This window comes from Prionailurus viverrinus, chromosome A1, assembly GCF_022837055.1.
Source record: "Prionailurus viverrinus isolate Anna chromosome A1, UM_Priviv_1.0, whole genome shotgun sequence".
NCBI lineage: Eukaryota > Metazoa > Chordata > Mammalia > Carnivora > Felidae > Prionailurus > Prionailurus viverrinus.
Window position 1 is genome coordinate 134,753,669 of NC_062561.1, and position 27,539 is coordinate 134,781,207.

At 41.4% G+C, this 27,539-nt stretch overlaps 1 protein-coding gene across 8 annotated transcripts in view; it reads left to right on the top strand.

Moving 5' to 3' along the window:
* The window catches only part of MAST4 (microtubule associated serine/threonine kinase family member 4), a 579,145-nt gene that overhangs the window by 537,242 nt on the left and 14,364 nt on the right, over nt 1-27,539 (top strand). For 6 of the 8 annotated variants that reach the window (XM_047859625.1, XM_047859653.1, XM_047859642.1 and 3 more), the window contains 11 exons: nt 2,076-2,284; nt 3,658-3,796; nt 5,360-5,492; nt 6,358-6,523; nt 8,367-8,468; nt 13,117-13,239; nt 13,586-13,698; nt 15,781-15,908; nt 16,254-16,444; nt 23,114-23,343; nt 23,873-23,995. In XM_047859625.1, the coding sequence (XP_047715581.1) occupies nt 2,076-2,284; nt 3,658-3,796; nt 5,360-5,492; nt 6,358-6,523; nt 8,367-8,468; nt 13,117-13,239; nt 13,586-13,698; nt 15,781-15,908; nt 16,254-16,444; nt 23,114-23,343; nt 23,873-23,995 (1,657 nt within the window). Of the gene's footprint in view, nt 1-2,075; nt 2,285-3,657; nt 3,797-5,359; nt 5,493-6,357; nt 6,524-8,366; nt 8,469-13,116; nt 13,240-13,585; nt 13,699-15,780; nt 15,909-16,253; nt 16,445-20,628; nt 20,830-23,113; nt 23,344-23,872; nt 23,996-27,539 lie in introns of all 8 variants that reach the window. The other 2 variants (XM_047859677.1, XM_047859685.1) reach the window with 1 other exon arrangement.

Here is a 27,539-nt window from a genome sequence, read left to right on the forward strand (position 1 = left end):
AGAGAGAATCTTAAGCTCTACACTCAATGTGGAGCCCAACACAGGGCTCGATCCCATGGCCCGGGGAGCATGACCTGAGCTAAAATCCAGAGTTGAACACTCAACCAACTGAGCCACCCAGACATGCCTACTAGTCTTTTGATATAAGGCCTTTTTAAGATAGCCTATATAAGCCACACTTGTAATACATCATTTTTGTTTTCCACTTTTCACTGCTTTTAAAGGTAACGTAAGAACTTGAAGCAATCTGAATGTAGGAATCTAGATTTGTATTATTTTGTCAACTTTAGAAAACCTTCTCACCCGTACTAAAATAGGAATTTTATTTGGTAACTCACGTTTAACACATTTATCAGTACTTTCCAAAGCATCCCACTTGTGTGTGTGTTTTTTTTTTAATGAACAACAAAGCTTTTCCTTTTCACACTCATGTTTCATCAGTTTAAATATTTGTTGAAGTTAGTTAATCTTGATATGAGGCCTCACCAAAAAAACAGGTGTGGAGATAAACCCAGCTGATAGGAGCCCCAGCATTTGGCGTCCTGAAGAAGACCCTTGGCCCCTGTGGAAGGTGTTAGCTGCCCAGCTCCCTTGTCAGTTTGTTATACAGCGGGAATAACAGCACTAGATTGTTCCTTGGGTTTGTTACCTAACGTGTGGATAAAAGAGATTTTCTGTATATGGTGAAGGAAGGAAGAGAAGACCAAAGAAATAATGAGGGGGGAAAAAAAAGTAAAGAAAAAAAAAATTGAACAGAGACAAAATGATGTGTGATTTTGCAAGTGAAGGAGAAAGATGGATACAATAAGACAAAGATACACGTACACATACTTGACAGAAAAGCGATTTGCTAGTTGCACACTTGAGCGAAATGCGTGAATACCAGTTAAACTGAGATTGAATATACTAAGATTTACAGAAGTGGATTACCCTGACATCTTGGTTCAGCAGGGAGTTAGGGTGTTCTAGTTGCCCTTACATTCTCTTTTTGGCAACAATGAAAATAGTGGGATAGGCATCTCAGAATAATCCCTCATTTTAGGAGGCAAACGTTGGAATACTTTACTGTGAATGATTGCTGTTTGGGTAAATTATTACTTATTTGAGCATTTCCTGACAGTTCAAATCTATTCTCCCACAATAATGACAAGTGAGGAGTAACTTAAGAGAAAATGAGCTGATCGAAGACATTTTCCTTGTTGCTCATCATTTCCAGGTGAGGTTTTAAGCCTCCTCCTCTCTTTTTACTTGTTTGTTCCACATCAAGGTTCAGGGAGTCCATTGTCTTTCCCCAGCCAGAATTGGTTCTTTAGAGTGTTTGAGTGAGTCTTGCACCAGAAATTCGGCGCAACATCATTTTACAGTAAAGTTGGCTGTCACCCTGGCCATGGGTTGGATGGAAAGGAAATGCAGTGTATTATTGGTCCCCTTTTATGTTGGGAGAGGAATTTTCTGTTAAAACAGGCATAGGTGTAAATCATGCCGAGGTCTCTTCATTGTAGGACAGCCTCTTTATGACCTAGTACACACTTATCATTTATCTGGAAATGTCATGGGGAGTAAATTACCTTCAAACTGGAAGCCACCTACCCTAAGAAGCTTTGGTCCTTTTCTCAGATATCATTGGTATCATATAGAAAATTATTGTTTTAGTCATATAGTCAGTGACATATATCTAACGCCAAAAAAGATGTAGGTCATGGTATGTGTGTACTTTTGTTAATTCTTTTCCTGTTCTGACTTAAATACTGAATTTTGTTTGTAGAAAAACTGAAAAAATCAGCTACCTATTGGGAAATAGCTCACTCTGGAAACTGTCCATTTCCATCCTTGCCATGAAGACGAATTTGGTGCCTTATGTACAGCCGATTACCTTTATTGAAAGATTAAGAAATAAATAAACCTAGCTGTAAGCTTTTGCCTTGGAATGGAATGTATGTAGCTGCTAGGATAGCTTGTGTGAGCTGAATTCCAACTTCCTTGTGAATGTAAAAAAATGTTGACGATCACGTGGTTTCCTGTACCCAGAAGCATCCTCACCTCCTGTGAACTCCAACTCTTATGCTCCTTTTCAGGGCAGTCTACTTTGTTCGGCATAAGGAATCCCGGCAGAGGTTTGCTATGAAGAAGATCAATAAACAGAACCTCATCCTCCGAAACCAGATCCAGCAGGCCTTTGTGGAACGGGATATCCTGACCTTTGCAGAGAATCCCTTTGTTGTCAGCATGTACTGCTCCTTTGAAACAAGGCGCCACCTTTGCATGGTCATGGAATATGTGGAAGGTACATCAGCCTCTGACACACAGAACATGACCCCTGTATCCAGAAGCTGCTTGCTCCTTTGTGCAGCTGAGGCTTTCCCTGTTGTGCTACCCAATGGTTGTATCCACCTAGGAACTGAAGCCAGGCACTGAGATGGCTGTCTTCCCAGTCATTATCTTCTGATAATTGCTTGTAAAGTGCCTGCTCTACTATAACAAAGGGAAAATTAGTGCTTTTTGGAAAACGGTGGTTTTGCTTTTTTAATAGCTTTTAATCCTAACTACCTCCTCTCAATTTGTCATTACAGTTAGGATATAGGTGATGGAATTTTTCCTACCTACTTTCATTACATAACATAAAATCATTTGTGACACTGAGTTTCTTAATGAATTAAAAATGCATTCTTTGTGGTCTACGGTATGAAATTAAAAATGAGTTTAGGGGAAAAGGAGATACAAGTCAAGAAAATCTAGCGCTCCTTTTTTTTGACATTTATGGTTTACTTTTTAAATGTTCTTCTTTCCATCAGTTTTACATTCAATTTCTGCATGTTTGGCCATGGCTTATTGAGATAAACAAAGTTAATAAAAGGCAGAGATGAGGAAAGGCCAAAACAATCTTCAAAAGCATCTAATTTAAGCTCTTGTAATTGTTTGAGCAGAATCCCTAAACTATAAAATTCTAAGAAACATTAAATATCATCTAGTTCGACCTTTTCATTTTGCGGATGAGTGAACTGAAACCCAAGAGGTGGGAGACTTACTAGATACTTTACTAGTAGACACAAGACAAAAGCGTAGCGTGCCTGATTTCCACCTGTTTCCCCCACCCCCACACACACCAGCACTTGGCCTTACTAACCTTCGTTGTGGTTATGATAACTAACATTTATCACACATTTAATAAGTGTTGGTAATGTCCTCAATTCGTTGCATATATCACCTCGTGTAATCTACTTAATAATCTTACAAGGGATGACAGTCTTACTGTCATGATATTAGAGAAGGGTGCCAGGACTAGCTTCCCTAAGATATCTCCACCCGTAACGGAGCCAGGATTTGAACTCCAGGAGCCTAATTCCAGAACCCATGCTTTATACTGGTGTATTTTGTTCTTCAAATTTCATTTCCACTTTGAAGCCAGATCTGCTCTTAGGAGAACTGCTGCCTTAAAAAATATATATATGTTTATGTTTATGCTTATGTTTATGTTTATGTTTATGTTTTTTATCTACACCACATCTTAGTTAAAAATGGGAATACTCTGCACAGTCCCCACTTAGGAACTTGGTATACTGTGTCTGTGGGTAGATGCTATTTTATAATCTGCATTGATGGTCATCTTCAATCCTGGCTGATACTATACCTGCTAAGTCTTGTGTCTGTGTTTTATAGGAGGCGACTGTGCTACCTTGATGAAGAATATGGGTCCTCTCCCTGTTGACATGGCAAGGATGTACTTTGCGGAGACAGTCTTGGCCTTGGAATATCTACATAATTATGGAATTGTACACAGGGATTTGAAACCAGACAAGTATGCACACTGAGGAAACAGATCTTTTTTTTCACACCATGCAGAAAGTTTTCTTATGTCTATAAAAATGTTTTCTTTTAATGCTGCTTTGCGCATTTTAAAATTGTCCTGTAATGTTCCCATATGACTTATTTTGGCAGTATATATGGTAATGTTTATATAGTACTTTAAAGGTTCTGGGGCTTATAATAATAGCTTCTAAGGAACAAAAGAAAAAGATGATGATAAAGCCAGGGTTAATTAAATTTTTAAAAGTTTGTTTTTTATTATGTTAAGTTTTGAATCATAGAATGCTACTAGTTGCTTTCTGGATGGTTTTTGCATTTGGTATTATATACTTAGATAACCCTTCCCTACTCCAAGATGATATATTTGATATTATATACTATCTCACCATTTAATGTAAAAGTTTTAAACCTATGTGACGTTCATTTTAGTGTCTGATTTGAGATACACATAGACTTTTTCCCCCAAATGACTATTATTCATCTTGACACCATTTATTAAATTTTTTATGCTTTCTCCACTAATTTCAGACAGCTCTCTAAGCATTACGTGTAATATGTAAAGATTCTAAGTGTGCTGAGAACTATAGAAAATTAACTCATGCTCATTCCAGAAAATTTGGAAGTACAGAAAAAGATTTTTAAAAATTCATTCATGGAGCGCCTGGGTGGCTCAGTAGGTTAAGCGTCTGACTCTTGATCTTGGCACAGGTCATGATCTCACGGTTCATGGGTTCAAGCCCCATGTTGGACTTTGTGCTGACAGTGCAGAGCCTGCTTGGAATTCTCTCTCCCTCTCTCTCTGCCCCTATCCCATTTGTGTTCACACTCTCTCTGTCTCTCTCAAGACAAATAAAAACAATTTTTTTAATAAAATAAAATTTAAAAATTCATTCATGACATTACCAAAGACAACTATTAGAACTTTGGAATATTTCTTTCCGGTAGATATTCTTTCTCTTTACACTTCCTCTATTTCTTTAATTTTTTAAATTAATTAAAATTTTGGTTTTTCCCCTTAAAATTAAATTTTTTTTAATTTAAATTCATAAAGCTGTCAAATGTGAATCCTTTGCATACATAAGAAATTTACATTTTGTGCTTAATAAGTAGAAATTTAAATTCGAGCCATAAGTTGAAATCTTACATAATAGTACGTTTTTCTGTCCAAGTTCTTTATCTTATGTCTCACTTAAACCTTGGACAGATTGACCTGGGATTATTGGTAATCAATCCTTTATTGTTTTATTATGCTGAAAATAGATGTCAGAGTCCCACACTAGAATTTTTCTAAGAGTTCAGACCTATAAATGAAACTGTATGTGGCCGCTCCCAACAAAGATTAGCTGGACCCAGTGTCTGGCCCTCCCTTGTGAATTACACTCATGAGCCAGATACCCCTGTGTAATATGTTCTTGTGATTTCATCTCTTCCCGGGCTGGGTTCTATATTGAGATTGATACCTCTACACTAAATAGACTTAGGAATTGATAGGGGAAGGAGAAAGCTAAAAAAAGAAAAGAACTTAAAAGCAAATATGTGTCCTTCTGCTTCATAGTTTGTTGGTCACCTCCATGGGGCACATAAAGCTGACAGATTTTGGATTATCCAAGGTCGGACTAATGAGCATGACTACCAATCTTTATGAAGGTCATATCGAGAAGGATGCTCGAGAGTTCCTGGACAAACAGGTAAGCTTGCACGCAGCCCGGTTCTAGAGGGAAATACAAAGTACGATATTGCCAGCGACATTCCGAATCAACTTGTATAAGCCAGCTTCACATTAGTGCTGGGCGTCTAGATGTCTGTATAAGCCTTACGTTTAATAAAGTGCAAATTGCCTCCATTTTTCTCCCTGGGCCTCTCTGAACTGTCCGTTCCTCCCCATTCCTCCCCCAGCATTATGGTCTATTAGCAAGACGAACGATGTAATTGCGCACAAGTGAGAATGTGAGAGAGACAAATGGAAAACTGTTTTTGTAAGGAATTCAGGAGTCTCAGTAGAGTACTCATGAAACTCATGATGCATTGTACAATCCCGGGTGCTAAAATCCCAGCCATGGCCCATTTCCCTTTAAGCATGCCTCATTACCATGTGCCCACAATCTGTTCATTGTAAAGTTACTTAAGGTAAACACATCTCAACTGTCAGGCTTTGATAAAGTAACCAGGATGTGAATATATTTTGGTCATACAAATACTAAAACTATCTCTGGTGGCAACAGATGAAGAATGCATCATTCTTTTAAGCGTTAAAAATGTTTTTAATATTGTGGAATAAGTAGAACCACCAAACAGGGTCAGACCCTCAATTTGAAATTGCACGTAATGCATAGTTTAACATTAAAGCGGCATTTAAATTTCCCTTTTTTGCTGTTTAAATATTTCATTGCCTTTGGGGTTATGGATGCTGACTTAATAATTGCTGTTCTTAAGTTCTCTGCCCATGTGGTTGAGCAGGTGCACTCTGGGCAACCTAATTGGTGTTTAGCCATCGTGTTCATTTTGATTCATGTCTAATATTCCAATTATTCTAATATTGCAATCATCTTTTAGGTCTGTGGCACGCCTGAATACATTGCACCAGAAGTGATTTTGAGGCAGGGCTATGGGAAGCCAGTGGACTGGTGGGCCATGGGGATTATCCTCTATGAATTTCTGGTTGGATGCGTGCCATTCTTTGGGGACACTCCAGAAGAGCTGTTTGGACAAGTCATCAGTGGTAAGTATCTTCAAGCGACTGTTGGAAAGCAGCTCTTTAACGTAATCCTGCGGAGTATTGCCGTCTTCACTACTAAAATGTCAACCTTTACCAAACAGTTTAGCCAACATATTAAAAGAACTCACTCATCATAGCCCATAACTGACTGACAAATCTCAGGAGATCAATTTGTGTTGAAAATTGATCTGAGGAAGTTTCGTTAACATGGAATCTGGCACGGCGCTGGCGGTGTAACTGATTTTTATGGTGTGCTTTTTCTGCAAAAGAAATTCACGTGGGATTTGCAAATTATTTCCTTGCCGTCCAGTCTTCCTTTCCATCATAGGAACGTGGCACCAGGGAAGAAAAGGTTAATGTGGGTCACATTTACATAAATGGGGGGAAAATAGCTAATGGCACAGTGAAGAAATTAACAAAAATGTAATAAACCCTAAAACAAATGTCTACCACATAATAAATAATGAGGATGGGAAGGAAGCAAATTTAATTCACAGACTGTTAATGATTTCATTGGTGGTTGTTATGGTGTAATGTTATTTCTGTAACAGCTGTTCATCTTTCATTTAAAATTCAATAACCTTTAGATCTTAACCTGCACGCTGACCCTCGCTATTGTTACGCGGCTTGTGGCAAAACCAAATGATAATTAAATAGGCCCTATTAGTACCCTACCTGCTGTTTTTATAAATTTCCCCGAAGCATATCAAAAAGGCCTCTCCTCCTCAGAGTTTTATCAGTCATCACCGACACCTCCATCACCCACTCGGATACCGTCTGGACTGTCCTACAGGGCCCAACAGTGGAAAGAGAGGGAAAATGCGAGTCGGTACGAGGAGTCCCTTAATCACAGCGTTATTCTCTATCGTTGACTTTGCAAGCCAGGCATATTTGTAAACTTTAACAAAGTAGATTTGTGTGTTGCCTGCAGTGTATAACCCTTTTCTACAATATCTGAGCTGTTTATGGATTTATAACTAGGCTGTTTGCTGATATACCAAGGCCTGAATGGCAGGAGGAATCAACTGTTTAATTAACACAAGCAGCAAATGCTGGCTTTGTTCTCGATGCCTTACGGCTCAGATGCATATTCATGTTTTATTTTCCAAATCAGATTTAAACTGCAGCAGAGGAAGCTGGAGGCAGGCACACACAGAAATAACTCATGTTTTTATTGCATTTCCATACACACAAGCACACACACCTTATCTTCAGGCAAACTCCTGTGGAATGTAGAACATGAGTTCTCATATTTATGGCAGATTTTGAATACTTCCATTACAATGATTACTTTGGATTTCTTTGTCTTCAAGCTTAACACTTTGGCCTTTCATTTGTCTCTAGACATAGTTATTTTTGCAAAATTAACTCGTGCTGAAGCTGAAGAACTCTATGGCTGTGGCCAAATTCTCATTTAAAGGACAGTAGGAGAGAAAAATCTTACTGTCTTGATTCCCTGTACAAGCAATCACCTGAAACAGAGGTGTTTAGAGTTTCCCTCATCTTAAGTCCTCTTAGTGACTAGAAGGAACAATTTGTGGTGAGCCAGTTCTGCCGCACAGAAAAAAAGATACAAAGAATCAAAAAAGGAAATGGAAGGTGCTGCGTGTTGATATATTCTCTCCCTGCCTTGTTGACAGCTGTACTGCTTTATATCTCATGAAACAGTACTTCTCAAACTTGCTTATGCCCAACTGACATCCCTGCCAAAATGCAGATTCTGATTCAGTCTGGGATGGGGCCTGAAATTCTGTCTTTCTCACAAACTCCCAGGCCACATCCAGGCTGTAGGTACCCGGACTGCCATTTGAACAATGACATTGTAAGCTCTGTGTCTCCTTTCTAGATGAGATCAATTGGCCGGAAAAGGATGAGGCACCACCCCCCGATGCCCAGGATCTGATTACCTTGCTTCTTAGGCAGAATCCCCTGGAGAGACTGGGAACAGGTTAGAGCACATATGTTTTAATTTTGCTAATATGCAAGAAATAATGTCTTTGTGGAACATTAAGAGGTTCTTGTTTGTGTTTTGTTTTGGGGTTTTTTTTGTTTGTTTTTTTTTTTTTTTTTTGCCTAGGAAACATCTGTTGGTTGATGTAGGACATGACTACAACACATTATAACAATCATATTTTGGGTTTTTTTTTTTTTCTGGTTCAGAGCAATATGTATGCTAGGAAGGTTGGTGGTTGTGTGTCTTTGATTTTTTTTTCTCGTTTTTTGGTTTTTTGGGGTTTTTTTGCAAAGCAAAAGTTATTTGTTTCAATAAATAAAATTGTCTGGAAGAAAACCTCAAAGGCGCATGTAACTCTTCTGTCCTGAAAAGCATGCATCTTAAATAATTTAAAATAGATGATTCGAGATGTACAGCTTTTTTTTGTAACACATATATTCCTAGAAGGATTTGACCCAGCACGTTCCGTCTATAGGCTTTAAAATGGGTTATCAGTCCTTTAACTAATTAGTTTCTGGAAATGAGTGTCAGAGGTTTGAACCATGCTGTCTCATCATGGTGATCATACCATAGCCCAAGAAAGAGGATTAAAACTATTGGCTTTCAAGATTAAGGAGATAATAGATTTGTTTCTTGCCGATTATTTTTTCCCAGCTGTTCCCCATACAAGTTATGTTTCTGCCACTCATTTTCCTTTTCTAATATTCTGAATGGACAGTGATCCCAGTATAGAGTCCCAACCTGCCCTAGTATGTAAATTTATCTAGATGGGACTAAATATTAAATATAAGTACAAAACACAGTAGACCATTCCCATAATTTTCACCTGTGAAAATTTTTGTCTTGATGGGTTTTTTACTCTGAACTGTTTCATTCTACCTCATTGTAATAGAAATATCAGAAAATACTGAAGAAATCATTCTCTCCCTCAATTTTCCCAAGGCAAAAAATAATTTGCAGCAGCTCCAAATACGTATCTTCTATTATTCCCCATTTTTGCCCACAGCTTCCCCAGTTGGAGGGCTCCATTCTTGCTTAAATATGCTCTGCTACTAGAGTTTATGGTAATGCATTGAAGCCCGTGGGCCATATTTTTGTTTTGGAAATAAAGTTTGATTGAAACACAGCATTGCCATTCACGTGCATTGTTTATGGCTACCTTCATGGTAGAGTACCAGAGTTGACTCATCAAACCTGCCCACAAAGCCTAAAGTATTTACTATTCGGCTTTTTGCAGAAACATCTCTCATGGTCTGCATTAGAGAATCAAACAAGATTCAAACTGCAGGCTCACTTGGGAAGACTTCTTTGAGTTGAGCCTCTTACCGGAGGACCATGTGCATTTTTGCCTTTTGCAGTAGATGAGTGGGCCTTCGAGTAGGAAAGACAATGCAAACGGAAGTTAAGGGCACAAACTCCACGGTCAGATTGTGTGCATTTAAATCTCTGCTGTGTGACTGTGGGCAGGATGTTTCCCTTTCTGTGCCTCATTTCCCCATCTGTAAAATGGAGCTTAGAGAAGTACCCGCCTTTTCATGAGGATAAAAGATCATCCACCGTGGCTCTTAAAACCAGGTGTGACACTGCTGGCCCTGGTATTACCATTTTAATGTTCTGCCCGTATAATCTCACACTTTCCCCCTTTGGACATACAAGATACAGAAATGGCGGTGGTGCCCCTGTCTTTGAGCTGATTGAACTCTTTGAACAGAGTACTTTATATTTCTTCCCTCCCCTCTGTTTCATTTTCCTTTGTCTGGAGTAACTAGCAAACTCGTTGCTCCCTGCCCTCTGTGACCTGCAGTCACATTTGCTTTCTGGCTCCAGGGATGTGAGTAGGTGTCAAAGAATGGGTGTCAAGGCCCCGTGCAGGGCAGAGTTCTGAGGCGTGATTTCCGCTCGAGCCAAATAGGAGAAGCGGCGGCATTTTCAGACAGCCTGCAACACCGCAAATATCTGTTTACGTGTGCTCGTCAGCTGTCCCGGGGAAGCGTTGGCCTGAGATATGTCTAAAGATGACGTTAGAATCGGCACATCCCTTCCAAAGAGCCCACTTATCTTCTGTGTTCTTGGGTCGGCTTGGAGAGTGTCCTCACGGAGTCTTCTGCCTGCTGCCCTCCTCTGAGAATACTTGGGAACTTGACTGGGCTGGATTTGACAAAACAGGGTTATGGTAATGGTCCACGCATCCGTGTTTATATGTGATACGCTGTGCGTTACCTCTCTGCTCATTTTTCTCCCTGCTACTGCTACTTGGGTTCTTTTCGGGGTTTGACAATTTGAGAAGCAAATCTCCTAGCAGAAGCTCAAAAGAGACATTTAAAAGGCCCTGACCCAGCTCTTGGTATTGTCGAGAAGTACATGCCAAACAGACAGGTCCCATGTGACAGATCCCGTAGGGTCCAGAGAATGAGGCTGAGAATCCTGCAGGCCTGCCATGCTGCTTCCAATGACAGCATTTTGGATTTAATGCATATTTAGCGGGCAAAATAATGCACCGTGAAAATGTGCGAATTCACATTTGCCCGAGAGACTAGAGAGGCTGAGAAAAAGAGTGTGAAGAACATAATGGATGTTTAAGAAACTTCCGTGAAAGGAGAGAGAACCTCAAGGGAGAACATTAGGGCAAGGGATAACTTGCAGTTGGGAAACTTGTCCTCCAACTAGACTTTTGAACTCGTGAAGTACTGAATGGCAGCCTGGTTTGTCAGACTTTACAGCTGCTCAGATGCGACGGACTTCCACCCGTGTAGCAGCTGGGAGGTCTTGAGTGGTTTCTTCTTCACTTGGGTCACAATTTCCTAATCTAGGAAGATGGGCATGCTATGTACCTCACAAGATTATGGCGAGGACTGAAATTCAGTATGTTCATGAAGACACCAAGTACATTAACGTAATATGTAACAGGAGCTCCAGATACGATCAGTGCTCTTTCTTTCCCTTTCCCCATCCAAGCATGGAATTGATGCAATGCCTGCTTTGTGGGGTTGCTTTCAGTGATTTAATTGAAGAGAACTGGATGCTTCTAGCGTCTCGGGCAGTACTTGTCCAAGTCAGCCCTCCTCTGCCCGCTGCCACTCCTATTGCTGTTGTGGTCAACATCAGACTCCACTGTGTGCCAGAAACACAGAGAATGCCTATGTAGCATCCTGGATAAAGATTCCAATCAAATGCTTAGTAAAGAAGAATCTGTTCTTCCTTTTTGGGGGTGACTTTCCCACTTTGCTCTTGCCCTGGCTGGGTTTGGGGCTCCAGTCTGCACCCTGTGCTGCAGTAACCTGACCGGCAGAGCCACATCTCTGGGCCACACAGACAGGTCCCCCATCCCAACACTCAGGTCCTTTTCTCCTTTAGTTTGCATTTCTCATCCTGGTGTTTTGTTTTGTTTTGTTTTGTTTTGTTTTGTTTTTTGGTACCACACTGAGGACAGAGTGGGAAGCATGGTGACAACTTCACAAGAAAGTCATTTACGTCACACCTACAGGGCATCTCCTGGCAGGGAGGTGATGAGAGCCTGTGTTAGTCTTGTGAGAAATACTCCTTCGTGGTATTTTTTGGGGACTGATTCTTCCTTACCTCCCTCCTCGACAGTGTGTGTGTGTGTGTGTGTGTGTGTGTGTGTGTGTGTGTGTGTGTAAGGGCAGAGGCCTGATTCTCACACTTTGATTGTCTAACCTGTGTACCTGTTTCCCTTTACCTGGGGCATGATGTATTTTGATGGGGCCTGCCCTTTCAAACCCTCAATAAAATCATGAACTAAATTAGGGGCGCCTGGGTGGCTTATTCGGTTAAGCGTCTGACTCTTGACTTTGGCTCAGGTTATGATCTCATGGTTCATGAGTCTGAGCCCCATGTCAAGTTCCGCACTGAGTGTACAGAGCCTGCTTGGGATTCTCTCTCTGCCCCTCCCCTACTCGTGCACGCACTCACTGTCTCGCAAAACAAATGAATAAACTTTAAAAAAAATAAAATCATGAACTAAATAACTATGCTGATTGGCAAAAAAAAAAAAAAAAAGCCTAAAACTTAGGAATGGTACCTGATTTTCATCACATGCTTTATAAATCTATGAAACAGGCTTGCCAGTTTCTTACCTAAGAATCTGTGATCCACAGAATCGAAGTCCTACCTATGTTAATGAGCAATCCAATAAAACTGAATGGAAACCATTATATACTATTCAGGAAAAATTCATCTTTATTAATCTTATCTCCGGCGGAAATGTTGCTGTGAACACATTTTGTGCCTTGTTAGAATTTCTTTCTTTTTTTTTTTTTTTTTGTAATGAGCAAGTCTCCTTTGGGCCACCGTGTGTGCACATCCCCAGGTTCAGCATAATGTGATTTTAAATGTCCGCATCATTAACCTTTGAAAAATGGAGGAAGTCATAGAAAAATTAACAAAGGAAAACTGTGCCATGGCAACTGCTGTTAGCAAAATCAAATCGTCTTCCGATGAATTATGGGAAAATTTGGGTTGGGAGGGGTTGTTGTAGAATGAAAAAGTAAGATTTGCATGATTCTTTAATTTGTTTCTCTATTGATTTTGAAGTGTTGGCAGGGGGAGGTGTTGTCAAAAGCTTTGCTGTGAGGGTAGTTTAATATTTTCCTCCCTGTTCTTTCCCTCTCCTCTGCACCCCAAGGTGGCGCCTATGAAGTCAAACAGCATCGATTCTTCCGTTCTTTAGACTGGAACAGTTTGCTGAGACAGAAGGCAGAATTTATTCCCCAACTGGAATCTGAGGATGACACAAGTTATTTTGATAGTACGTGAATTATCTGACATAAAACGTTGTTTGACCTTTACTTTGTAGAAAATTATCTCTGCTCGTGATAGAAGTTTCTAGTCTTGAGCCTACGAGTCAAGTAGGCTCCGAAACAGGCTCCAGACTCTGAGCTGTCAGCACAGATCCCGACGCAGGGTTTGAACTCACCGACCGTGAGATCATGACCCAAGCTGAAGTCGGATGCTTAAGCAACTGAGCCACCCAGGCGCCCCGAGCCTATGAGTTCTTAAACATAATGCTTTGATATAGAAACTCTTAGTAACATATCTAAATTAAAAGCTGAAATTCTGAGTGATTGGAACTGTTACCAAACATTTCTCTGCAGCTCGGTCAGAGAAATATCATCACATGGAGACTGAGGAAGAAGATGACACAAATGATGAAGACTTTACTGTGGAAATAAGGCAGTTTTCCTCCTGTTCACACAGGTTTTCAAAAGTAAGTGAAATATGGCAGAAACCTACAGAGTCTTTCTGGAGAATCTCCCTCAGGCCAGATAGTTGGCATTTCTAAATAAATAGGCGAACAAGATTGTAAAAATCACCTCTGTAGTGTTTTAGTGCTTGGGCTGTCCTGTGCTTAAAATTCCTTTTAGCCTAGGAACAGTGACCCCACCATCTGGATAATCCAGAGTCCCTACCTGGCTGTCTCGCTCTCCACAAATGGGTATCTTTTTTCTTGGAGACGCAGACTTGCACTCACAGTATTATCTATGGAGAACACGAGAGCCATATATGTTGACCTCACCCTGTGTGACTAGGTTTAGTTCATTGCCAGACTGTGGAGGCATCCTCCCCTTTCTCTGACCCTTTTTGTTTGTTTGTTTATTTGGTTTGACAGAGAGAGAAAGAGCATGTGCGGGGGAGGGGCAGAGAGAGAGGGAGAGATTCCCAAACAGCCTCCAACAGTGCACAGCCTGACAGCAGGGCTCGATCTCACAAACTGAGTCCATGATCTGGGCCAAAATCAAGAGTTGGACGCTTAACCAACTGAACCACCTAGGCTCTCCTCTCTCATCTTTTAATGAAGAACATTGAGCTTGAGGTCATTGTGTGCATAGCCCCCTCCTAGTATCACATGGAATACAACACAAAGGAGCAGTCTGAGTCCCTGACATCAGGTAGGACCCTTGGGGATTAGTTGATGCAGAATAAGAAAGTCTGGTAACCAATGACAGAGAACATTAGTTATATGAAAAAACCTGTAGGAAGCCAAGCTCGAATTTTGGAAGTGGGAGAAGGTAATAAAATCAATGTCTGAAATGGATGCTTTTTGCTGATAGTGGTAAGATTAAAACACACACACACACACACACACACACACACACACACACACACACAGGCAAATAAAACGAAGAAACCTGATAGTCCTGAGACTGGAAGAGCCCTAGGAAAATGGAAACAAACCTAAAGGGCCCCCTGCCTGCCTCCCTTGTGATATTTTCAGTAGCTATGCATTTTCTGTTGCCATGGCATTTTGCATGATGATGTTCAGCTTTTCTATAACACATAGGGTTGATAAAGTGTTCATACCTTTTTCTATGTGGCTCCCTAGATACAGCACATCTGCATGTGGGCTGGCACTGACCGCCCTGTTTATAGGAAGGCCATGGAGAGGTGAGGTTTCCCCAGAGGAGGTGGTGGCCGGCCTACCCAGAGCCAGCACTGAAGCTTTGATCACACTGAGTGCAGGCTTTCCCCAGTGCCTGTTCTCTGGCCCATCCAAGCCAGGCCCTGGACTCCATTTCCTTCCTGTTGTTTTCTGTTGGTTAGCCAGCCTGGTCCTCACCCTAGTAGACCAATGGGCCATCTAAGGGCACCCCACCCATGAGAGCAGTGAGTGGCTGCATGGCACGGTAAGGATTGCTTCCTGCACTGGGCTCCCAGCTCTGTATTTTCCCTTCCACCTTTCCTGTGGGACCACAGAGGTCTCAGGCTTGCCTGAGCTCTGATCCCTTTCAGAAATGCCAGTGCCAAGCTGCGTGTCTGTATGTGTGATTTATAAGCCAGAGACCTCTGACTCATAACCACATACGTACTGCATCCCCCCACACACTTCTTGAACCAGGTAATTTATTCTTCTGTTTGCACTCAATTCCAATTCATTTTTCTCCTTCCCACCCCTGACTGGTGGCCATTAAAGGTTTCTCTCTGTGATTTTCTTTTTCTGATAGACATCATGGTTAAAAAGTAATCTAAGGTGTGCATTGATCCCCTGGCCTAGAAACCCCAATGCGTCTATGGATTTTGTTTGCAGATACAAAGTCCATAACAAGACAGGGCAAGAGGGTGATGAATTCATAGCTTTTGCTCCAAGAAGAAAAAAAAATACATACATTGACCATACATCTCAGGACTCAAATAAACAGTATCGGAAAGTACCTTCTAAATACATGGTCCCAACTGAAACTTTAGTTATACTCTTGGTCTTTACTCCCAGGGTTTGGGTTTTGTTTTTTTTTTTTTTTCTGACAGACTCTTTCAAGAAGATATTAATAAACCCTATTGCTTCACCTCGCAGGTTTTCAGCAGCATAGACCGAATAACTCAGAATCCAGGAGAAGAGAAGGAAGAGCCTGGAGACAAAACCAAAAGCACAACATTGCCATCCACAGAAACATTCAGCTGGAGTTCGGAATATTCAGAAATGTATGTGAAACGTCTGTTAAGAAGGGTCATGTGCAGTTGCTGCCAGATCAGTGATTCTTAAGCTTGAGTGTGCATCAGAATGTCCCAGAAGCCCTGTAAAAACACAGGTTTCTGGGCCCATTCCAGCGTGTGTGATCCACTAGATCTGGGATGGAGGCTTTGTAATAAGTTCCAGGAGATGCTCTTGCTGCTGGCCCAGGGACCACACTGTAAGAACCACTGTGCTAGACATGTGTTGGTTGGGTGTATCCAAGTTCCATTTTTACCTAATTTCCTCCAAAATTCTCCTTGAACACCGTTTCCTAGTATGTATGTATACATGACTTTGTTTTGTTTTTAATTAAGGCAACAGTTATCCACATCCAACTCTTCAGATACTGAAAGCAACAGACATAAACTCAGTTCTGGCCCACTTCCCAAACTGGCTATTTCAACAGAGGCAGAAAAAGATGAAGGTGCTCCCTGCCCCAGAGACCTGCACGAGGAGCCTGAGGTCACCACTCCCGCCAGTACAATCAGCAGCTCCACCCTGTCAGGTAAGCGCCCGTGTGCGGTGCCTGCTGTCCACACGTCACCCACCACGTTGACAAGTGGTGGCTGGTGTTCTGAGTCCCCGGCTGGCCTAACCAGGTGGTGGCAGTGGCTGTTTTGTGCTGCTAGACTCCATCCATGGCCCCACGTCAAAGGCTCAGGGGATCTGCTCTTACAAACTGAGGTCCAGTGTCTCAGACCCCTCCTTATTGCGTCCCCATACAGTAAACCCTTCTTGTTTCAGTTTGACCCAAGAGCCAGCCTTAGCTTTCATGGCTGGGTTTCAGTAGGATTCTTTGTCAGCAACCAGAACCACACTAAGGACCACTTTCTCTGTTGTTGATGCAAAAGCAGGTCTCACAGTGTAGTGTCTAACTGAAAGTTAGGAGTAAGGAACTGTACCAAATAGTGACACGCTCGAATTACCCTCAAAAATGGCTTAAATCACCCACAAGGTACAGCGTAAGGCCAGCTCTCCTTCTTGTGTCAAAATGGTTGGTGGTTTCTTCAAAGGAGGTGGTTTTTGTTATGGGGCCATGTTGTGCCAAACAACTTACCTCTTCACGCTGGACTCTTAGTGAGTGCAGCACGATGTTTATTTTGTGAGATTCCCAGATGCTGTCTGTGCATCCAGGACTGAGGGGAGGAGTGAGTGAGAAATACCAGCACAATTCAGATTGGTATTTTACGTGCATATGAGGCGCCTCCACTATAGACGTGTTACCTTTCCAGTCTCTGGGTAACTGGAGTACAGAAACTCCTGAGACCTCTTTCACTGTTTGGGAGGCAGTTAAACGGATTAGGCCTCTCTCTCTCTTTTTTTTTTTTTTCTTTAATTTTTTTTTTCTCTTTTGAGAGAGAGAGGAAAAGCACGAGCCCGGGGAGGGTCAGAGAGAGAGAGGGAGACACAGAATCTGAAGCAGGCTCCAGGCTCCCAGCTGTCAGCACAGAGCCCAACGCAGGGCTCGAATCCACAAGACATGAGATCATGACCTGAGGTAAAGTCCGACGCTCAATCAACTGAGCCACCCAGGTGCCCCTGGATTAGGCCTCTTCTTTGAGAGCACTTTATAATGTCACTTTTGTGTAAAAGTAACTTTCCTGACAGGAGTGACAGTATCTTCACAGGTTTTTAAAAAGGCTTAATGTATCATGGATATTTTCTGGCCTTTAATCATGGAGGTGTCCTCATTAGGTGATCAAACTTGAATTTCCCTCAGACCAAGCCAAGTGCACTTAGAATATTACTTGGTTTATAACAGTTTTATGCATAGCATATCCTTCTACAGAGAAATGTTCATGTATGCTTTTTAAAAAAAAAATGAAACATGGATATGGCTTAGGGTTGCTGCAATAAATGTCATCATTAAGCTCTCTTCGATATGCTATGTTGATAATGCTGAACTATTCCAGGAATTTTTATGAACATTTTTTAACTAACTGAATATTCATAGTGTAACTTTTTAAAAATCATTTCAAGGAAACACATTTTACAGGCTAGGTTTATTTCAGCCTCACTGAAAAGTTTGCCTCTATGGAAATAATGTGGGTTGTTTTTTGTTTTTTTTTTTTTCTTTCTCTCTCTTCTTCTAAGTTCTGTTGCCATGTAGGATAATTGCCCTTATCCTTCCTTTTTTCTAAAACCAAGAGAATAGCAATGTGGAAGTAGTGTAGAAACAACCTAGTGGTCCAAAATTCTTAATTATGTTTAGTTCATCTTGATAAATCAAATGGAAGTATCTCAGTATTTTATTTTTCTCGTTACTAAGGTGTCTGTTTCCTAGTTTATTATGCTCTAAATAAAATATACTCACCTCTATTTAAAATTTTTTTTTTAATATGGTGAGTCATTGGTGATCACTTAGTCTCTTTGCCCTGGTCCCCATCAGCAATGTCGGAGGGAAATGGTATCTAAGCAGTTGATTGATTACTTTCATAATTAAAAAAAAAAAACAAAAAACTGCTTAGGTCCTGCCATGCATTTTGATTAATTGATTCAAACCACCTTTCTGTCTCCCCCATATACACACTAAAAATAATCAAAGACCTTGGGGGCTGCACAGAATAGAGAGATGAACTGATTTGCTTACGGCCAAGGGTAATTAGGAAATCTGAAAACCATGACTGTAGTAAAATTAAATTTGTTGATTTTTATATTGCTCCGCCATCAAAAAGAAAGAACCCTTGACATTTACAGAACATTAAGGTGACATTATCCACTATTGGCAGAACAGAAATGCACACTTCTATCCATTGCTCTGAAAGGAGGTGGCAGAGGCAAGGGGGCAGGGATGCTAAAAAAGAACAGTACCTATTCGCACTCGGGCATTTAGGGAAGTACAGTTTCATACCTCTTTCTCTTTTTTCACGATCGTGTTGCATTTGGATCGGTGAAAAGTAAAAAGTCTCGAAGTCTTAGGTGTAGTGCTCGAGTCAACCAATTATTCGTTGTGAAGAGATTCGGCTTTTCATTTGTCAGGGAGCCCATCCTACCAGATTAGCAAGGAGAAGAGTGTGTAACTTAGCCCAAAGTAAGCTTAAGGTTTTGGAAATGAGGTGTCTGAGTCGCGAAGCAGTTTTTATCAAGTCCTTGAGCTGTTGATTTCATGATTTAGGGGGAATTGAGTAGATGGAGTTAAGTGAGGTTGAGTTTGGAATATAGGAGTAGGAAGGCTGCTGATGCTTCGTTTAGGATTGTCTTCCTGGGTCTCATGGGTGTCACGTGGAGGTCCAGCTCTTTTCCTGTACCCACAGTGCTCTCTCAAGTCCCAAGCTTCCTTTAGCGAGGACCCCGCCTGTAGGGTCTCTGTCACCTCCTAGGCACAGAGGCCAAACTTGAGCTGTGAAGTTGAGTAGTGGATTCAGCAGCAGAATGGGATTGTGAATTAAGTCCTATCCAGCCTATTTCCTAGGCTTTAAAATGTGCTGGTTGGTCTTTCAAAGGATCATTTATAATGGTATTAAATTCTCTGCATGGATTGTGTATCTTAAGGTGATGATAGTGTTGATGGTTTCTAAAGCACAGGGGGCTTGTAACAGCATTTAGAAGTCAAAATGAGATGAGCATCACTTTTTCCGGATGGACAAAGATAAACTGTCAGTGATTACAAAAAGAAAGAAAGAGAACTGATAGCCTGTGAAAGAGTAGGAAAAACCCAAAGTGGGTGGCTCTTCCCCTTTCCTCTGGGGGACTCCACATGTTATTTCCGCTCAGAAGCATTATTTATTCTTGGTCTGTGTGGTCACCCAGGCAGACATCACTGATTTTCCATTTTTGCATCCTCCCACGTGATTCTCTTGTGATCCTCTGCTGAGGGGAGTCCTAATTTTTTTAAAACAAACAAGCAAACAAACAAAAACCCACCTTTCTGTTAAGGGCTAATAAACTTAAAAATAAAGAAGGCGTGGCTGGCTGAGACAGGAAAGGATCTTACCACTGGTCCAGTAACCTCAGGGCAGATCAGGAGATGATACACTGTCTAGAGAAAAAACCAGGAAGATGCAGCAAGCCATTGTGGAATGCAGTGAGTACTGTCCTTTGTTGTCCTGGCAGATTTGCAAGGAGACTTAGGGCATGAGAAGTCACAGGTGATGCTTGAGGCACTCTCCTGTGAGTTACATACGTGAACCTCGTGCAGTCTAGTGCAGTCCAGGAAGACACTAGGAGATGACACAGTCCCAAGTCCACGTGAAAAAATGAGATGATGTCCACCTGTCCCAAACAGCATTATCCACATGTCCACATTATTCACAGCATTGCTAACGATGACCATTAATATCACAGGATAATTTTAGTATACAGTGGGTGGTCATGGTGTTCATAAGGTGGTGTTTGCTTCAGAGCCTTCCGTGGTTGGAAGCAGCGGGGAGGAATTGTCACTACAAGGGTTCTAAAATCGAAATTCTGTAAAGTAGTGACTCTTGTAGTTAAGTGGAGTCATTGAGAATTAGCAGACTTAGGTACAAGGAGAATGAAACCTGGATGGACATGTCTTTCATCCCCTTCTCTTCCCCATCACCTTTCTCAAAGCAGTCATGTGTGTTTAATGCTTGCCTGGAGCCATATGGATTGTTGAGCCACATGGGAGTACGTTTCCCAGGTTGTTCTTCCTTCTTTCTCTCTCTTTCCCTCTTTCCACCTCTCCTATCTGATTTCCCTGAACGTGTTTATCCCTTCTTGTTTGTACAGTTGGCAGTTTTTCAGAGCATTTGGATCAGATAAATGGACGAAGCGAGTGTGTGGACAGTACAGATAATTCCTCAAAGCCACCCAGTGAACCCGCTTCTCACATGGCTCGCCAGCGATTAGAAAGCACAGAAAAAAAGAAAATCTCGGGGAAAGTCACAAAGTCCCTTTCTGCCAGTGCTCTGTCCCTCATGATCCCAGGAGGTAGAGAGACATCTATTCGCATGAAATTGTGTGGTTTTGTGCATGTGTCCCCCTCTCCCCAGTTTGGAATGCTGATCGAGATGCAAGATTGCTAGAAGCAGTAACGGGCGGTGCCCAGCGCATCTCTCCGGAGTTTCTCCCTGCGGGAGCTCCGGAGCTCCCAGACAGCATGTGTCACTGATTTCTTCTTGCTTCTTTCTGCATCAGGAGATGAGGCAGGCTTCCTTCCCACACAGCCTGATTTCTTTTATTTGTTTTCTTTCCTTTTCTGCTCCCCCCTCCTCAAATTAAGTGGTAAATTTATCTCCTCTGAATCATTTTTCTTCCCTAGACTATGCATCATTTATGTACTTTACTGAGTTGTTTATAGCATATGTGTTGGAAAGCTAAGTACAGTTTTTCCTCTTCTAATTAATGAGGAGAGAGATATGGAGAACATAAGTTTTTCATTTCTGGGGATGCAGAGAGTCACAGACAGCCCTGAAATTTACAAATTTTCCCAACCCTGTCTGTTGAGCTATGCTTCCTCCTACTGGTAGTCATTTTCTCCCCTGTATTGGAAGACTGGGCTTAATTATGGTTTTGTGGAATTGCAGTATTTTTATACACCAGGGCTTTGCCTCTAGAAATCACTAAGTCTACACAATTCCCCCAGAAGTGAGAAAACATACACCCTGGTGTTTGTGACTTAACACTCAAATGACAGCCCGAGAGTGGAAGTGGCAATTGAATTATATTGCAGATGGCTTGCATTTGGAGGAATACAGACCTTCTATAAAAGGAATTGTTTACAGTTTCAAAATTTCCTGTTTGTGCAGAAAGAAATTTGATACAAACAAATGCTCATTTGGGGGTATTGCTCACTCTAGCCCACTCTGTTTTCTGGGAGGCGTCCCATTCAGCACCATAAAGTAACCATCTATCTCCTTAGTTTGAATGACTATTCATAACTCCAAAGCAGCGGCAGTTGGAAAGGTAAGTCCACTTTTGAAAGCTGGTGAGAAAGCCCACGTCTTGGTAAGGTAGAACAATTGTTTAATACAGGGAGATAAGGGAAACTGTCATGCCACAAAGGATGGGGACTTGGCTTTCCAGCACTTTGGATGTGTGTATGTGTTTCCACTCCGTCCAGTTCCCGCTCGCATGGGTACAAGTTCCCTGCCCACCAGCGTGTGTCTCTTCACTTGGCCTTGTGATCTTTAGACAAAAGGTAGCCAGCGAAAGAGTACCAAGAGTGCCACACGCAGTCCCAAAGTGAAGGAACATCACTAGTGATCCACCTAGCTTTGTTCCACTTTGACAGACATAAGAATCGGAAGAAATGATAGTGTGGGCACTGGCAGTTTGCTGTGGCTCCCCTGGTGCTCACTGAACCTGGTGAGTCTTCAGTAACTCTGGGCACATAGTAGCCTGCGTCTGACTGAGCTCACGTTTAAACTTCAGCATCTTTAGTGGATCATTCTTTTTGTCAAACACACACACAATTTCACGTGACCAGTTAATTAAGATCTGTTTAGACTCACATGGATGGAACAGTGATATCAACAATAAAAGCGTGTTTGCTTTTAAAACAAAAACAGAATAGAATTGGTATTGTGGTATTAAGTTTTCTTAAAATTTCTCTATTTCACCTGTATTATCTTTGAGAATCATTGTTAGAACTGTAGGTACTGTAGGAAGCGATCAGTTGTATTCATAATAATTAGGAGTGGTTGTTTCATAAAGAAATTGACATTTCACTGTTGTCTTGACGAAATCACTTGAGTACTAGTTCAGTAGTACTGTAAAAAGGAACTGGTAACTTGATGGATTGTTTTCCTGACCACATATGTTTGAAAAGGACCATGTTAAATTTGTTGATTTGGAGCCTGAGAATCTTTTACTATAGTCTCCACAGTCTTCTCTGTGTAAAGGCATACTTGAAATTTGTGCGTCTCTGATTTAAGGACAACAAAATATACCAACTAAAGCTATCCCAGCCAGGTAGGGACTAAGTTTTGTGTGTGTTTTAATTAGCATAGAGAATGAAGAAATTCTAACCTCACAGAATTCACTGAAAAATTAGTTGCAGTACAGACACTTTTGAAGTCTTCTTAATATCCCCTGTTTGGAAAGCCATCCTAGTTAGCAATATAAATATTTTTATATTATTTCTTGATGAGAAATGAATGGATTTATTGTGTGGCTGAGCTCCCCATCATTGCAGGGCTCATGCAGTGTGGGCTGGCTGCATGGATGTTTGTGTGATCAGCATCGGCTCTAACGACTGGCTTCTGTGTTGCAGATATGTTTGCCGTTTCTCCACTGGGAAGTCCAATGTCCCCCCATTCCCTGTCCTCGGACCCTTCTTCTTCACGAGATTCTTCTCCCAGCCGAGATTCTTCAGGAGCTTCTGCCAGTCCACATCAGCCCATTGTGATCCACAGTTCAGGGAAAAACTACGGTTTTACCATCCGAGCCATCCGGGTGTATGTGGGAGACAGCGACATCTATACAGTGCACCATATTGTTTGGGTGAGATCAACAGCCTCTCATCCTTGTTACTTTTCATTCCCAGCCAAACTGGACAATGAATAAGTTGGCTGAGGCATATTTATAAGCAAACAGTTTTTCTGCTAAGCTGGCTTTTGGGACCTGTTTCATGCCCTTTCCCTTTATATGGTGGCATTGAATTGAGTGAAAACTAATAACTTCTCATAATTCTGTCCAGTTTTCATATTTGATTGTCCACTTTGCATACCAGCATGGCAGAAATTGTCAAAGATGGTCCTATTGTCACCTTTCTTTTTAATTTTTTCCTGGGCTTCTTTTATTAAAAAACAAACAAAACTAACTACCTTTCCCACTCACCTGAAATTTTGTAATTAAGTGTCCTATTTTAGGATGCTGTCAGAAAAGGAATAATAACCATGCCTTATTGATTTCCTCTTAGAAGCTTAGGATCATTTGCTAATTCACCCAGAATATTGTCCCAGAAGAAACAGTAGATGTTAAGGTTGCCATTTGTTGGCTGATCAATCTATACTCTTTTCTTGGACTTCAGAATGTTGAAGAAGGAAGTCCAGCATGCCAAGCAGGACTGAAAGCTGGGGATCTGATCACACACATCAATGGAGAACCAGTGCATGGACTTGTCCACACGGAAGTTATAGAGCTTTTGCTAAAGGTATTATCTTTTTTATGCCCATGCCACACAAGTAAAGGTCATCAGAAAGAACGGGTACCCAGAGTTCTCTCCTTAAGTTCTAGAATTCTCTATGATGCATGCATAAACAGTCTTATTACTGAGGAAGTATTCAGTGGTTTAAAGTCAGATAAAAGGTGAAGAAACAGATAATATGAATTTGCTGGTTCTATATATCATGAAAAAACATGGCCTTCTATCTGCGCAATCACTTCTGAATTTAACTTCTTATTCTAAATTACGAATAACAAGAGTTCTTTTTCACTTTATGAGCCTTACATAGTAAAAGCTGTTGGGAAGTCACCTATCCTAAAGATGGTTTTCTTCAGGGCCATTCAGCAAGTTTTATTCCAGTACAATGGAAGATGAAGTGGTATGAAAGTGAGGTCAGATTTGAAGGTTCAGTCTGAGAGTTGGATTTCCTTTGAAAAATAGAAATGGAAATATATACACATACACTGTAGATGACAGAAGTAAGTAGCAATGGAGGAAGGGGTTCTAGTAATCATTAGGCCCTCACACAAATGATTTTGAACATAGAACATTTTCTGTTTTGAATGTAAGCTGAATAAAGCCCATGGAGTTAAGATCACAAGAAGCGTGAATGTGAGTGGAGAGAGAAAATCTACACTGATCCTTCAGTTCTCTTATTTGCTGTGTCACCTGCTGACGGTAGAATATAAAGTTATAGCTCCAAATATGGCTCTTGTAAAAACAAAGACGAATTTGTACTTGATTTTAAATTTGTTCAGAAAAAGAAGTCCGTGATCAGAAATAGAGTCTCTAGTTGTAAGATTATTTTACAAATCAGCAGATTTATGGATGATCTCTTGCTTTTTGAGCACTGAAAGGGGCTGTAAGGGAGTTGTATACAGAGAGGTGTGAGCCATGGTTTCAGATAAACTACAGTCTGTTGAGAGACAGAACATAAATATATACCTGCCATTTAGATAATGTACATTCAGACTCTTTTCAGAGCACTCGCACTGAGCCCAGTGCCATAGTACATATTAGTAACACAGGAATGAAGGTATAGTCCTTGCCTTTGAGAAATATGGGAGATATAGGAGATGTATGGAAGCAGATGAAGTTTAACTTAGGACTGTCGCAGAGGGAGGAATGTTATACTTTTGGAGAGAATATTCTATGAGTGGGGAGAGACATCACAGAGAAATTTCATTGAATTGAAACAGGAAAGAAAATTAGAAATTTAGAAGGCACTACAAAGAAGTGGGTGTGCTAAGCCTTCCAAAAATAAGTGCAGTTAAATGACTTTTCTCCTTTTCTGTCATTCCCCAAGCTAATATGAACGTATTCTTCAAAAGATTAGGGTTGGCTTAGGTTCTGAGAGTAGTAATAGCAGGCATATTCAGAGGTCCATTGCGAAGTAGCAGGTTGTAGGAAAGTTATTGCCACTGATTAATTCACATTATTAATTAAATTTTGGTCTTGGGCTCAAAACCAAAGTCTGTAGGGGGTGGCGCCTGACTTTGCTGTCATTCATACCTACCGGTTGATGATGCAGGGGACATCTTCCCATGTAGTTCCAGCATTTACCCAATACCTGGGATATACAGGTGGGTACGCAATAAATGTTCGTGGAATTGAGGTGAATGCTGGGGTCCTCTTTTGCTTTCTTTCCAAAAGTTACCATGGAGGGGGTCAAATACCCCACTTCTACTTTTGTTGGTCTTGACTCATGTCTTAATATGCAGGCCGTTCAGTTTGTCAGTCAGCTTGAAAGGGCTGAGGTTAGTCTATACTTTCAAGTATGGCTATTGAACAGAAAGAGTTGACACCGTGGGTACAACCTGAGGTTTTCAGTTTAGATCACCATCTGTCCTGGTAATATTCTTTGTCCACCTGGTATGCAACAACTCTCTCATAGTAAGAATCCAAGAAATGGGAGGCAGGGCATTGGGATCCCTTGTCTGTGAAAGTCGCCTGATAGGACTTCGGGCTTTGCAAGACAAAATTCTGGACGGGATATAAAGACTCATGAGTCTGACCAGCAGATTCTCTCACAGTACCTGCTCCTATGGTCAAAGGGTGCCCCATTGCTGGCTCACAGATAGACCCCTTTGTTGTTGTTGTTGTTGTTGTTGTTGTTTTAAGTTTATTTACTTACTCTGAGAGAGCATGAGATCTCGGGAGGGCCACAGAGAGAGGGAGAGAGTGTCCTGTGCTGACAGCATGGAGCCTCACACAGGGCTTGAAACTACAGACCGTGAGACGATAACCTGAATCGAAACCAAGAGTCGGATGCTTAACTGGCTGAACCACCCAGTTGCCCCTTGACCTTTTGTGAGTAAGAGTCCAGGAAGGTTGTTTTGGATTTTTCCCTCCCTCTGTCTTCATATCCAATACACATGCCTTAGGCTCCTCCGAAGTAGGTTAGGCTCCTCCGAAGTAGGCAGACAGAAGTGGTGTATGTCTCTAAAATGCTCCTTGATCTGTTCTAGGAGCTCACCCTTTCTTTTGGATAATAAGTCTGTGTATTACAGTGAGGTTTTCTTAGTTGTTATTCATCCTGCTAGAGCTTTTTCCAGTCTTCGCATTAGCATTTAAAAGAAGGTCAAGGGATTTTCATTGGTAACATCAGCTTGGCTCTCTACCTTCTTTGTAACAGTATTATGTTACATGCAACATCACTTCATCCACAACCTATCTTCCTATCACTTCCTGGGTCTGCTCACAAAATCAGAAGAAGAAATAATAAACTGAAGTGTATATATCTTTAGAAAATAGGCATTTGTTTATCTTGCTGAGACATTTGGTTATTTCCATAATTTATTTTATGGAGTGTTAGATATGATCGTGGATTTTAAAGCCTGCTTCTGTGAAATTTGAATGTATATTTCTCCTGAAGGTGTCTGGCAAAGTGTCTTAGCCAAATCCAATCCCATTCATACAGTTTTGTCCTCCTCTGGTTAGGAAGCACCTTGATTCCTGGATGTAGTCAGTGTGTCTCTGAAACTGTGTAAACAAGCCCTATTGGAGAGCCTTGGCACCCTCCGGAGCCATGGCCTGCTCTGTCGCAGAGCCAAGCAGAGGGTCCTGCCTCTGCTTCATAAAGGAAGCACTCGAGAGGAGCGACCAATGTAATGAAACAAAAAGGATACGAGGGATTTAATTATCTTTCCAGTGAACTGTGTAATCATGCAGCTTTCTTCCAAATTTAAACAGCGGTTCTTGGACAGCATGTAAAGGGAGTAGGATCAACACTGGGCATCCTCGTGACATCACTCATGGAACATCAGGGTAGTGGCTATATTTTGGTATTCTCGGGTACTGTTTACTTGATGTTCTCTTTTTTTTTTTTTTTTAATGTTTATTTATTTTTGAGAGAGGGCGAGCAAGCATGAGCACACAAGCGGGGCAGGGGCAGAGAGAGAGTGAGGAAGACACAGAATCCGAAGCAGGCTCCAGGCTCTGAGCTGTCAGCACAGAGCCCAACGTTGGGCTCAAACTACGAACTGTGAGATCATGACCTGAGCTGAAGTCAGACGCTCAACCGACTGAGCCA